The 12,376-nt window shown below is 54.6% G+C and overlaps 1 protein-coding gene across 3 annotated transcripts in view; it reads right to left on the bottom strand.

Moving 5' to 3' along the window:
- RIPOR3 (RIPOR family member 3) overlaps window positions 1-11,907 on the bottom strand; it is a 76,225-nt gene extending 64,318 nt beyond the window's left edge. Inside the window, exon 1 of one of the 3 annotated variants that reach the window (XR_007150910.1) lies at window positions 11,354-11,907. Coding sequence is in view for 1 of the 3 variants with exons in the window: in XM_047852786.1 (XP_047708742.1) it covers window positions 11,354-11,356 (3 nt within the window). In the remaining 2 variants the exon portion in view is untranslated. The remainder of the gene's footprint in view (window positions 1-11,353) is intronic. The other 2 variants (XM_047852786.1, XM_047852791.1) reach the window with 2 other exon arrangements.
- Window positions 11,908-12,376: the final 469 nt, after the last annotated feature.

The following is a 12,376-nucleotide window of genomic DNA, read 5'->3' as shown; positions in this document are numbered from 1 at the left end:
TACCCGCAGGAGAGACGGGCACTAGCGATGTGAGGCAGAACGCAACTTCGCGTTTGCCGCCGTGAAGACGTGAGCCAACCCCCCCCACCCCCACCCGCCTTTTATAGCCTCTTTGTGGGAGATGTGTCTGGAGAGAGTGGAGAGAGGTGTGGGCCAGAAGACAGCACAGCTCAGATGGCTGGGAGAGAGAGTACAGTGACTCGAAGCCCTTGGAATGGGGTTGGAGGGTCTCAGAACCTTGCCAGCTTTGGAGTCAGAAAGAAAAGGTTTACTCCCAGATTTGCTATTTAGCAGCTGTGTGACCTTGAGCAAGGCAGTTCATCTCTCTGGCCTCAAACAGGGATAATCCTAGAACTCACTTCACAAGGTTGTAGACACGGGCTAAACGGGGGAAGGAATGAAAAGGGCACAGAAAAGTGCTCAGCACCTCGTATGTGCTGCACAAACTGTGTGGTAAGAGACGTGTTAGTAATAGCTAATGTTTACTAGGACTAGTGTCCCGCCAGAAATTCATGTCTACCCAGAGACCTGGAGTGTGACCTTACTTGGGAGTCGAGTTTTACCGATGTGGTTAGTTAAAAGACGAGGTCACACTGGATGGAGGTGGCCCCAAATCCAATGATTGGTGTCCTTAGGAGGGGAAGAAGGCCACGTGAAGCCGGTGAATCGATGCTTATTCATGTGTTGACCCGTCCGGGGCAAGTCCAACAGCAGCCGAGGCCGGCACCCGGGACCAGCATCTTCTGGCCCGTTCGACACCCTCAAACAACCCCTAAGGTCGCCCCTGGATTTCTGCGATCTGGATTTGCTGTCATTGCTGCTGCTAGGTCGGGGGGTGGGGGGGAGCGGGGCGAGATGCAGGCCAGACCACACGTTATGGTGCCGTCCCGACAGCAAAGATCCCCTACGCTGGGTCAGGAGTGTTTTTCCACCAGGAAACAAGAACAGTTCATGTGAGTTTGTTCACCCTTTGTCCCAGGATACAAAAATGTGAGAAATGCACAAGGGCTCTGGCCACAGAGGGACACTGCATCTCGCCCCCGAGATCCATTTCCTGCACGGGGCTGAGGGTCAGGGCAAAGACCCCTGCAGGGAGAGTCAGGACGAGTGCCGCCCTGCTGCGCGCTTGCCGAGGGGAGCCAGAGAGTCTCCCCTTTCTCTGGGCCCTGCTTTTCTTATCTGTAAAATGGAGGTGGTGATGCCTGCTGCCTGGTCCCTGAGCTCACCTGAGTTAAGCTCTAGCAGATGTCGTCACTGCAGGTAAGGTCCTCTTGGGCTCTTTTCCTCTTGTTCTCCCAAAGAGGTCAACCGCATGAGACATGAGTCCCTCTCTCAGTGCCTCCCCCAGCCCCCACTTTATAACAAGCCGCCTGGACCCTGGCAGTCAGTCCGTATGTATCCACTAAGCCCCAACTGCATGCACGATGCCGTGCCCGTCTCCGGGAGGATATTCACAGTTGTCAACCCTGTTGATTAACAGTGTCAGAATGGCCACTGTTTATTGAGCATTTGCTAGATCCAAAGCCTTGCGTGCTTTGCCTCTCTTAATCCTCGCAGCACATCTGTAAGACAGTGTCATCAGAACCCCGGTTTTTGAGAGAAAACTCCGTTCGGAGGGAATGCGACTTGCCCAAGTCCACACGGTTAGTCTGGACTCCCTTTCTACCCTGCTTCCAAATGAGTCATTACTGCCTGCAGGCGCCCACAGCCCAGTGCAGCGATGAGACCCACCCATAATGAGACATTCCTAACACAAGCTTGTACTTCTCATGTCTGACATAGTGTCAGACACTTCATGGTGTTACGTCACTAAGACCTCCCAAGACCTTCCTGAGAAGTTGTTACCGTTATTATTATTATTATCCTGCTTAAACAGATGAGGACACACAAGTCCAGGGGGTTGTGTGGGTGGGAGTGCTAGAAAGTCGGGACCAAATCCAGCCTCTTCCGCAGCTCGGATTCTCAGTCACTACTCGTTTTTGCCTCCCTCAAGGGAGCTGGATTCCGTTGGTGCTCAATCAGTACAGAGACAGACAAGGGTGTTGGAATCCAGATCCCGGCAGGCTTCCTGGAGGAAGAGGATTGCAGAGGATGGGCAGAACCTGCATGGCACAGATTTCCTGTCTCCAGACCACCTCAGGGCATCTGTCAGGAACCTGGGAGCTGGATGGCCCAGCCGCAACCTTCTGAAACTCACTTCGTGGCGCCTCACTCCCCTGAGGGACTGCAGAGGAATCTGTCCCACCTAACCCCGCCTCCCACAGGCCTGTCTGCATGCCAGGCCAGGGCTGGCCCTTCACCCACAGACCTCTCATTCTGCAGGCCCCAGCAAGGAAAATCAGAGCCAAGGTTATCGTGGGGGTCACATACCTTAGGGGAGGGGTGGGTATACAAAGCCACAAGTTATTCAATGCAGCATTATTTGCGATCACAAAAGATTGGAACCAGTCTCACGTCCATCAGCAGGGGACTAGGTTAAGATACTTTGGCGTGATCACCTACGACTCAGGTGTCCACGGGGGAAGAGCGGGAGGCTTGTGAGTAAATCCTAAAAGCTGACATTTATGAGGGACTTGACCCTCTCCCGAGTGCGTTAACTCATTTGACCCTACGTCAATCTCCGGAGGAGAGACCGTTATCACTTTAAAGTGAGGAAACCGAGGCACCAAGAGGTCGAGTCCCCTGCCCACCGCTCACGGCTCTGAGCAACACAGCTGGGCTTGGTGCAGGCGGTGCGTGTCAGAGCCCCGCTCAGAAGCACCCTGCCACGTGGCCTCCTGGCTCCTCTGTCCCAGGGGCCCCTCTGCCGGGAACTCCCCAGAACCTGGGAGAGGAGAGAACCACACAGATGACCTTCAGCCCCTCCCGGCCCACGCTGGCCTGGGGGAGCAGGTGTAACCAGAGGAGCCTGACTGAAGCCTCCCGCGTCTGCAACAGATTGTGATAACTCGGACGCGGTGGTAGCCAGCTTCTCTCCACAGTCAATTATGGCCAGCGGGGGCCCACTGGTTATTTTTATAGCCTTTCCTGGAGTCATGACAAGGAAAACTAAACGAGCCACAGGACCCCTTTCATCACTAACAGCCGGGTTTCACAGTTGGGGGTGGAGGAAGGACAGAAAAAAATCACTTTTTTTCCCCACTTTTGAGCTAATCAACGGAACTCGAGGCTGGGCGGCCAACGTGTTGGTGTTGAGAAAAGCTGTTCTCAAGCAGAACTAATTGGCAACAGGAATGGAATCTTTTCCCCCCAAAAAGTATAAACACGCCTGATCCCTGGGAATTACCCTTTGGAATAGGTATTCCAGACATGTTGTGTGCAACTGCACGGCCCTTCGGCTCACACAGGCGAGGCCAGAGGCGGCCTGCACTGCTTGTGGCTCAGCCTGGTCAGCCTTGTTCTCAACGGGATGGTCACAAAGGCCAGTGGCCCAAACCAGCGCAGCCCGGAGTGGACATTTGCTCCCCTGCTGCCCCGTACCCCTTCCTTCCTCCTAGAAACAGCAGTTGGCTTTGGGATACCTCATGCCCTGATTGCAGACGCTGGTTTGGGTGGAATTCATCCCCTCTCTCCTCCGGGGCTGAGCCCTGGTAGGTGTAAGCCAGTGAACAGATTCCAGGAAATTTTTAGGAATAGGCACACACCCCAATAAGAAACAATAAGGTACAAAAAGGAATATTTAGTGACGCTTCTAGAAAAGAGAGCTCTTGCCATTTTTAGAGGTGCAGAGAGGTTGAAGCGACCTACCCAGAGGCACACAGCATTGTCGAAGGAGATCCAGGATACGAACCCAGGTCTGTAGGATTGAGGAGTTCTTTTGACATTTGACTTCTAGGCTCTACCAAGAGGTGGCGTAACCTCGCGAGGAAGCCAGACGAGACGGACGCAGACCCATCTCTGCGGTTTACCACCTGTGTGATTTCAGGCAAGTTACTTAACCTCTCTGCACCTCAGTTTCCATATCCGTGAAGTGGGGCCTAAAAGAGCACCTCTATCTGTGGGCTCTGAGGGTTGAATGGATCAACAGCAGTACACGTAGGGTGTGAGCAACCGTACCTGTCACGGAGTGAGGATCTGTCCCCACCCCGCGGCACTCTGTTGCCCCCGCACGGGAAGAGCCAGACGGACTGACGGCTAGAGAAGGGGAGGAAGGCGAGAGCAGTGGTGTCCGGGCAAGGTCTGTGATCCCTACTCCGCCATGTCCCCCCTGTGGCACGGCTCTCGGGCTCGGCTCCTTTCCAGGAACAGCCACACCGCAAGGGTGTGAGACATCACGAACCCGCAGCCCGGTCGAGGCTTTTGGATATTCTTAGACCCAGAGATGCACAGTCAGTGGCAGCGGGGCCTGTCCGCGGTGGTGGTGGTAAAGAGCGGGGGGAGGTGCCACCCGGTCGCGTGGCAAAAAGGAAGACGTCAGACAAATGCCCTGTGGCAGGGGGCTCGCGTGAATTGGCGCAGCCACGCTGGGAAATAGTTCAGGACGTTATTTCCCGTTCCCTGCACCCCAGCGGTTGCGCTTCTGGGAATGCACGTGAGACCCACGCCGGCGTGCACGGCCCGGGACAGGTGCAAGAATGCTCAAAGCAGCGCCTTTCAGTTTTGCAGACAGACAAGTGGGAAGCACCCCAAATGCCTGCGGACGGGGAACACAAGTGGCGACGTGCCGCGTCCTAGCACGCGACAGTAGAAAAGAAAGAAACGAGGAGCCGTGTGCCGTCACGGGGGTAAATTTTAGTGGCAGATGCTTTATGGAAACATAAGTGGCACGAGACAACATATATCTTTTTATAACCTTTAAAATTAGTGAAAGTCAATATATCATTTTTGTATAAACGCAGAAGCTATATAATTCTTTTCTAAACAAGGGAAGTCGGGATGATGAAAACATTCTGCGAGGGGACAGTGGTGTCGGTTGTATGACACTGAGAGTGTGTTCGATGCCATTATAAACTTGAAAATGGTTCAAGTGGTAAATTTTATGTATATTTTTGCACTAATTGAGAAAACCTTTTTACTGTTGATTTGAGAGAGTGTGAGCAGGGGAGGGGCAGAGAGAGAGGGAGACAGAGGATCCAAAGTGGGCTCCAGGCTCTGAGCTGTCAGCACAGAGCCCAGTGTGGGGCTCAAATCCACAACGGTGAGATCGTGCCCTGAGCAAAACCAAGAGTCGGACGCTTAACCGACTGAGCCCCCCCGGGTGACCCGCCACAACTTTTTTTAACAAACCATAGGAAGATAAACACAAAATTTAAGCTCATACCTCCTGCAGTGCGAAGGAGCATGTAAGCAGATGTAAATAGTTGTGGAAGTTCTAGTTCCTGGGCTGGATGGTGGCTATACACGGGTTTTTGTGTGTGTGTTTTTTTTTAATGTTTATTTATCTTTGAGAGAGCAAGACAGAGCGCAAGCGGGGGAGGGGCAGAGAGAGAGGGAGACACAGAATCCGAAGCAGCTCCAGGCTCTGAGCTGTCAGCACAGAGCCCGACGCGGGGCTCAAACTCACGAGCTGTGAGATCCTGACCTGAGCTGAAGTCGGACACTCAACCGACTGAGCCACCCAGGCGCCCCAGTATACAGGGGTTTTTATAAATAAATGTAGTGAGACTGCTTGATGGAAGGGGGTGGGACCGTTCCAGGGCCTCTCTCAGTGTGTCTTGAGAAGGTTATGATTAACTCGCTTCTACCTGACGTCCGCTTTATAAGTCGAGGAAAGCTCTCGGGACCAGGGATCTAACGGCTGCTGGACCAGTGAGCAAGGCCTTCAGCCATTCCCTCTGGTGTGAACCAGGCGTGGGACTCTTTGGTCCCTGGTGGGTGGGGGCACCCGGTGGTGCATTTAGAGGGCATGTATATGCCACATGCTTCCTCCTGCAGGGGATTCCTGTCCCCTCACTCGTTTGGAAGGCAGTGCTGGGCATGCTCCTCAGAGGGGGGCTCCCAGCCACACGGGGGCAGGGATGGTGGGTCCAGCTCAGGGGATAGCCCGGTGACAGCCCCCTGGCCACAACAGAATCCCATAACCTGCCTGATTCCCAGCATGTCCGCACTCGGGTGTGGAGATGGTGTTGTTTACAGGGCCCTCCGTGCCCACCTGAGATAGATGAGAGGGGTGAGCACAGGGGCCTCGTGAAGAGTCCAGAATGTGAGCTGGGGTTGGTCTGACAACACATCCAGTGATGTACAATTCAGCTGACTCTCACTGTTATGCAAATGAACGGCCACTGCATAAGTTGGCACAGGCTATTAGAATGTGGTATTCATAAATGAAATGTAGCGTGTGACTAGAGATTCCTGGTGACCCTAATTCAGGGTTCTCCCAAAAAATCTGACTGCCTTGTCACCCTTGGCAACATAGCAAGGCAGGTATTTCCACAAGTATTAATTGAGTGCCTTTATTGAGTGCCTACTCTGGAATATAACACTGAACAAAATAGGCAAAAAAAAACCCCAAAAACCTGTGCCCTCAGGAAACTCACATTCCAGTAGGGGACATTTAAGAAAAGAAAATGATATCGTATGGTAGATGATGATAAGTGGTAAGGAGTGAGCCGTATGGAGAACGAGTGTCCCAGGCAGAAGGGAAAGCAATGCAAAGGTCCTGAGGCAGGACTGTGCCTAGCACAACTGAGAACAACAGTTCTCAGTGTAGCAAGGAGGAGAGCAGGGGGGTAAGTCCCACATCCTGCTGGGCCCTGTGGGCATGGCGAGGCCTCGGCCTTTTACTCTGGGTGAGGTGGGACCAGAACTGAGAGGGATAGGGTGTTCTGAGCAGAGGAGGGATGGGATCTGATTTCATTTTAACAGGACCCCACCGGCTGCAGGTAGAGAATAGACTGTCAGAGAAGCCAGAAAAGCAGAGACACCAATGGGGAGGTAACTACCAGAGTCCAGAGACAAATGGCCTCTTGCACCAGGGTGAGGGCAGAGTGGGGACAGGAAGCGGTTAAAGGAAAAGCCAATAGAATTTCTTTTTTACTGAAAAGTGGAAACAGCTGGGTTCTACTTGTGTGTTTTGGGGTCACGAAAGTTTGCGATGTGGTTATCAAAATGGATCCCTTCTTCCAGCTTCCTGGGGCTTCCGATACACAGGCATTGAAAGGAATGTTTTAAGGACGCCTGGGTGGCTCAGTCGGTTAAGTATCTGACTCTTGGTTTCGGCGAGGGACTCTTGGTTTCGTGAAACTCACAATTCATGAGTTCGAACCCCGCGTTGGGCTCTGTGCTGACATCGTACAGCCCACTTGGGATTCTCTCCCTCCCTGTCTCTCTGCCCCTTCCTGCCTCTTTCTCAAAATAAATAAACTTTAGAAAATTTGAAAGGCATGCTTTAGGTCTCCATGAGCTAACGTGGATGAACACTCGGGATATATTGGCAGGTGAGAAAAGGAAGATACAAAATAGAATATATAGAAAGATCCCATTTTTGAAAATTGAAGTTACAAAAAAAAGAACGATGTGAAAATGGCTGAATGAATGGTCTGGAAGAATAGACACATGACTCTCCACTGTGGTTACCTGGAAGGGGGGCCACTGGGATTTAAGCTCAGGATCGACCTCCGGACCACACAAAATAAGTATAAAACCCACTTTTAATTCTCTTTAAAATTGCAGTGAGGGGCGCCTGGGTGGCTGAGTCGGTTGGGCTTCCGACTTCGGCTCAGGTCATGATCTCGCAGTTCGTGGGTTCGAGCCCCACGTCGGGCTCTTTGCTGACAGCTCAGAGCCTGGAGCCTGCTTCGGATTCTGTGCCTCCCTCTCTCTCCGCCCCTCCCCCGCACTTGCTCACTCTCTCTTTCTCTCTCTCTAAAAAACAAATAAACATTAAAAAAAGTTGCACCGAGCATGGCTCTGTTCTTGCCATCGGAGCTGTGCTTCTCTTAGCCCATGACCCCACCTGGGCCTCCTCCTTGGCCTCGACTGTAAGAGACGGAACTCTGGAATGAGAAATACTTTCCTCTCCTTGCTGGCTTGGGAGATCTGGAAAAGGCCCACCTGGCTCCCAGGGTTTCTAAAAATAGAAAGTTGTCTTAACTTTCCTATAGGTTTGGCTTCGCTGTTCCTTCTACTGGTTCCAAGATGCCGTTTCTGTTAGAGAATCATGCTTTGCGCATGAAAATGAAGTGCGGTGGGGGCGAGCCCTTAGGCAGATGGAATTAACCCATGAGGGGTCACCAGAAATGCCCCCACATGCGGAGCCAATGAAGGCAGCGAGGAGCCCGGGGCCTTTGCCACTGCCCGTGTAGACGACACCTTCTACCCTACCCAGTCTCTGCATCCGTTCCAGCGCCCAGAGGAGAGGAGAGGAGTTGGACTGTTGGTGTGTTCTAGGCAAGAGGAGGAAGCTGAAGCATTTATGTCCTGGCTTTGAGTCTGGAGTCTTAACTCTTACGGAGTGAGGGCTGAGGATGGCCCAGGACAGGATTTCTGAGACCCTGAGCACAAGCATATGTGCTGCGGGGCCATCGGTGTGCTGGTCAAGGTGAACACCCAGCCTCCAGGGGAGATCGAGTGTGTGTGCGTGCGTGTGTGTGTGCGTGTGTGTGCACATAGATGCACATACCCACATACACACTTAGGTTTATTACAGATTGTACCGAAGTAAAGGATGAGTCGCACACAATTTACAAATACAGATAAGATGTGTGGGCTTCATACGCTCAACTGATTCACCCAGGGTGGTTTTGTTGATTTTTGCCCCCAACGCTCGTACCTGTAATCAGCCCGTGGTCACAACTGATGAGTGAGGGCAATTCTGGAAATTACGTCTGGAAAAACACTCACCAGTTACAACCGATGAATGAGGAAAGCTGGTTGGGATCTTCCATCCCCTTAAGGAATAAGACAAAACTGATACAACGAAGTGTATCGGAGCTGATTCCTCTGTCAGCGAAGGGAGCAAGTGCACAAGAAACAGCCGCGGAGGTGCCACTTTTATGCCTAATCTGCGTCATTAACGTCTCCTGTCTCCTTTCTCAAATCTAGACAATGGACAGATCGAGCCCTGAGTTGTACTGTTACCAGTTCCCGTGGCCTAACGACTCCCGCCGTGGCCGATTTCAGGCTGCCGACTAGAAGTCACTCCGCCCGGCCTTGGGGACAGACGTGCAGCGGCAGACAGGTACCGCGGGAACATTCCTAACAGCGACGCGTACTTTCAGAAACGGAAGGCTATGGGCTTTGATTACTTCCTCCCTTTGCAGCATCGTTTATTTGGTTACAAGCTCGTGAAACTTAATTTTTAATAATGGCTCTGTTTGGCGAGTTCACCAGGTTTCTGAAAATGTGACACTTGGCTTTCCAGAGCCGGTACAAGCTGGCTCCAACACACCGCTGTGTAGGGAGCACGTGGCAGAGAGTGTCCCGGCTTGGGGAGGAAGCTCTTCCCTCCGTCTCTGCCCAGAACCCAGAGCGGCCTGGGTACGGAAAGGGTAGGGGCTCTGGGAACCTCAGACGGACAGTGGCCTTGGGGGCAGAGGCAAGAGGAAGCCGGAGAGGACAAGCAGGGCAAGAGCCCAGTCGGTGGGCATATGTGAAGACACCGCTCTGCAGCTCCCCAGAAAGATCTGGGGGGTCCTGGGGGCGGTGCTGAGTTTCCGCTGCAGGGTCGGTGACGGCTTCCCAGCCAGCACGCATCTGGGCTCAATCGCTCCCCACAAAAGCAACCCGTTCGGCTCCCAAAGGCCTGTGACCGCTGACGTCAGTAACGAGGCACTTCGCGCCATCGGTCTCTTCTTCAGGCCCGCCTTTGTGCCAGCCTCCGGCGCCTTCCCGGTGGCAGGGCTCTGAGGGGGACCGTCCTCTCCTCGAAGCTTGTTGAGCACTTAAGTGCACTCCAACCAGAGCCACAGAGTTTTAGAGTCGCAAGGAGATTTCAGAGATTTCCTAAAATAACCCCCTCGTTGTGTAGATGAGGAAACACAGAGGCCCAGAGACGGGAGGTGACAGAGGCCCAGAGACGGGACGTGAGTTGCTCAGGGCTACAAGAAAAATCCAGGGCAGAAGTGGGTAGGGTGACCTATCGTCCCTGTGTGCCCAGCACCGAGGGGACTGCCGGGCCCCCACCCAGGTCTCAGCTGGAGCCCAAGACAGAGGGCCTGAGCCAGTCGCTGAAAGGAAGGAGGCCTGAGCCAGAGGTACCGCAAGATGGAATTTTCCAAGAGAAGAGAGGAGAGGAGGCCACATCGCGGTGCCGGGATCTCCAGCTCCGCCCGGAGGCCTGTTCCCCGTGGGATCTCCCACCTGCCGGCTGTGTCACTGTAACATGCGTCCCTCCGTCCCTCCCTCCGTGCCAGGGAGACGCTCGGAGACTTTTATCTGTGTCTTATCTCTGGCTGCCGCTGCCACAGCTGTGGGGATGTCTATGCAAATGGCCGCCGATAATATTAATATGTGATTCCCCCAGGGGAGGCGGTGGAAAGCGCTGAATGTGTTTCACAATTCTGTTCCGTCCAGAGGAGGAGTGGGGGCCCAGAATGATTCGAAACAGATTTTTGGAAAGGCAGAATAAAATTGGAACAAAACCCAGTAGAGGCATGTGCCACTCTCCCCACGCCCAGCCCTCTCCACCCCTGCCTGATACTAACCCTCCTGTCCTGCCCCCAGGAGCCTCCCACGGCAGGGGAGCAGGGTGGCGGGCACAACGCCTGGTGGTGCCGGGCACTCTTCCTTCAAGCCGGGGGCCCCTGCCCATCCCAGGACGTGGGCCCCCACCCTGGGCGGACATACCGTCCGGAGGTACAGCCTGCTCAGCCTGTGGCTTCCTCTGACTTCCCTGCCCCCCTCCTACAGGGAATGCTCCCCTTGACACCCCCTCCTCCTCCACCCCTGCTTCCTGGGGAGATCACAGAACGCTAGATCAGGAAACAGCCCACTGGAAGCAGAAAGTGCAAGTCAGAAAGACAGAGACCTGATTCCGATCTGTGCCGCTGACCAGCCGTGTGACCTTGGGCAAGTCACTTCGCTTCTCTGAGCCTCTCTTTGCTCAGTGTACAACTGAGGGCAATAATACCAGGCGCACCAGAGGCCCATGGGGATTCCCTGGGCTGGGGCTTCGCAAATGCCAAGCACGGCGCCTGACGTTGGCAGATAACACCAGAGACACGGTCCTAGTGAAAGCCCCTTGAAGGTCAGCTGTCGACCCACTCCGCGTCAGCAACAGGACACACACACGGAGGCCCGCCTCCGGGAAAGGGAGAGAACTTGCCCGAGGCCACACAGCGGCCCCTGCAATCCCATCCTGCCTCTTCCTCACAGCCTCCCTTCCCCGGTGGAGCACCAGGGCGGAGTGTGAGGGGGGGCCGCCCTCCTCACACCTCACCTCCCTCTAGCGTCTGGTCCACACGCCAGCACTCACCATGGAGCAGGTACGGACTTTCAGGCCCGGTCACGCGTCCTCCTCCAGGCAGCCTGGCTTTCTCTGCCGCCCAGGCGAGCGTCGGCTGCCGGTTCCCATCCAGGACTAGAGTCGAGCTAGGACTCGGGGAAGCCAGTCCAGACTGGCCACTCAGAAGGTCGCTTCCGAGGAGCCCACTGTCCCCCAGGCTTCCTTGTGGTGCTGCAGGACGTGGGACGGCACGCTGCAGGGCTCCGATAGCACGGCCCGGCTCTTATCTGGCCCGTGTCAGGGTGCGGGCAGCGGGAGCCGGGGTTCCAGGAAGCCCGCCCGGGGCCCCCCCGGCCGGCCGCTCTCCCCGGATGCTGCCTGCTGCCGTGGATGTAGCCGATTGCCCGTCAGTGTCACTGAGCTCTGCCACGGAGGATTCCATGCTGGCCCCCAGCAGGCGGGGCCCCCACCCCTTCACGTCCCACCCCCCACTCCCATCTTGGCAAGGGGACGGGAAAAGGCAGCTAATTTCAAGTCCGCACAGCGCTTGTGGTCGTGTCCTGAACTCTCCACGATTAATCACGGAGCATCTGATTTCTGCTTTGCCTCAGAGGGGGGTGTGGGGACGCCTGGAAGTTTCTGTTTACTCCGTTCTGCGCCGGGGCTGTGTGCTAATCACAAACAGACAGGGACGCAGCCTTGCCCTGCCTCCCCTGCCTCTGCCCCCCCTTCTTACCTTGCCACTTTCAAGTCCCCTCCTCGCCTTCTCTCCTTTTCCTCCTTTCTTCCCTCCTCCCCATGCGACCCCCTCTGTCTGTCGGACCTGATGCTGCACACACCCCTTCCTGTGCTCCTTGTTTCCCGGGTGTCCCGTTGTCCCCTCTGCACCTCCCGCCTCTCCTAGGGTGCAAATTAGCTTGGCCCTTTCCCTTTATGTCTTTAGAGTTAGCGGTCCGTTCCTTTTACTGCCTTTTTTTCCTTTTTTTGTTTTCCTCCAGCCTAATATTTTCAGGGTTTGCCCCCACCCCTGCCGCCCCTGTTACACGTGTACAT

The sequence above is a fragment of the Prionailurus viverrinus genome, chromosome A3 (genome assembly GCF_022837055.1).
Source record: "Prionailurus viverrinus isolate Anna chromosome A3, UM_Priviv_1.0, whole genome shotgun sequence".
Classification (NCBI taxonomy): Eukaryota; Metazoa; Chordata; class Mammalia; order Carnivora; family Felidae; genus Prionailurus; species Prionailurus viverrinus.
The sequence above is the reverse complement of the archived record's forward strand: the minus strand, read 5'-3'. Positions and strand labels throughout refer to the sequence as shown.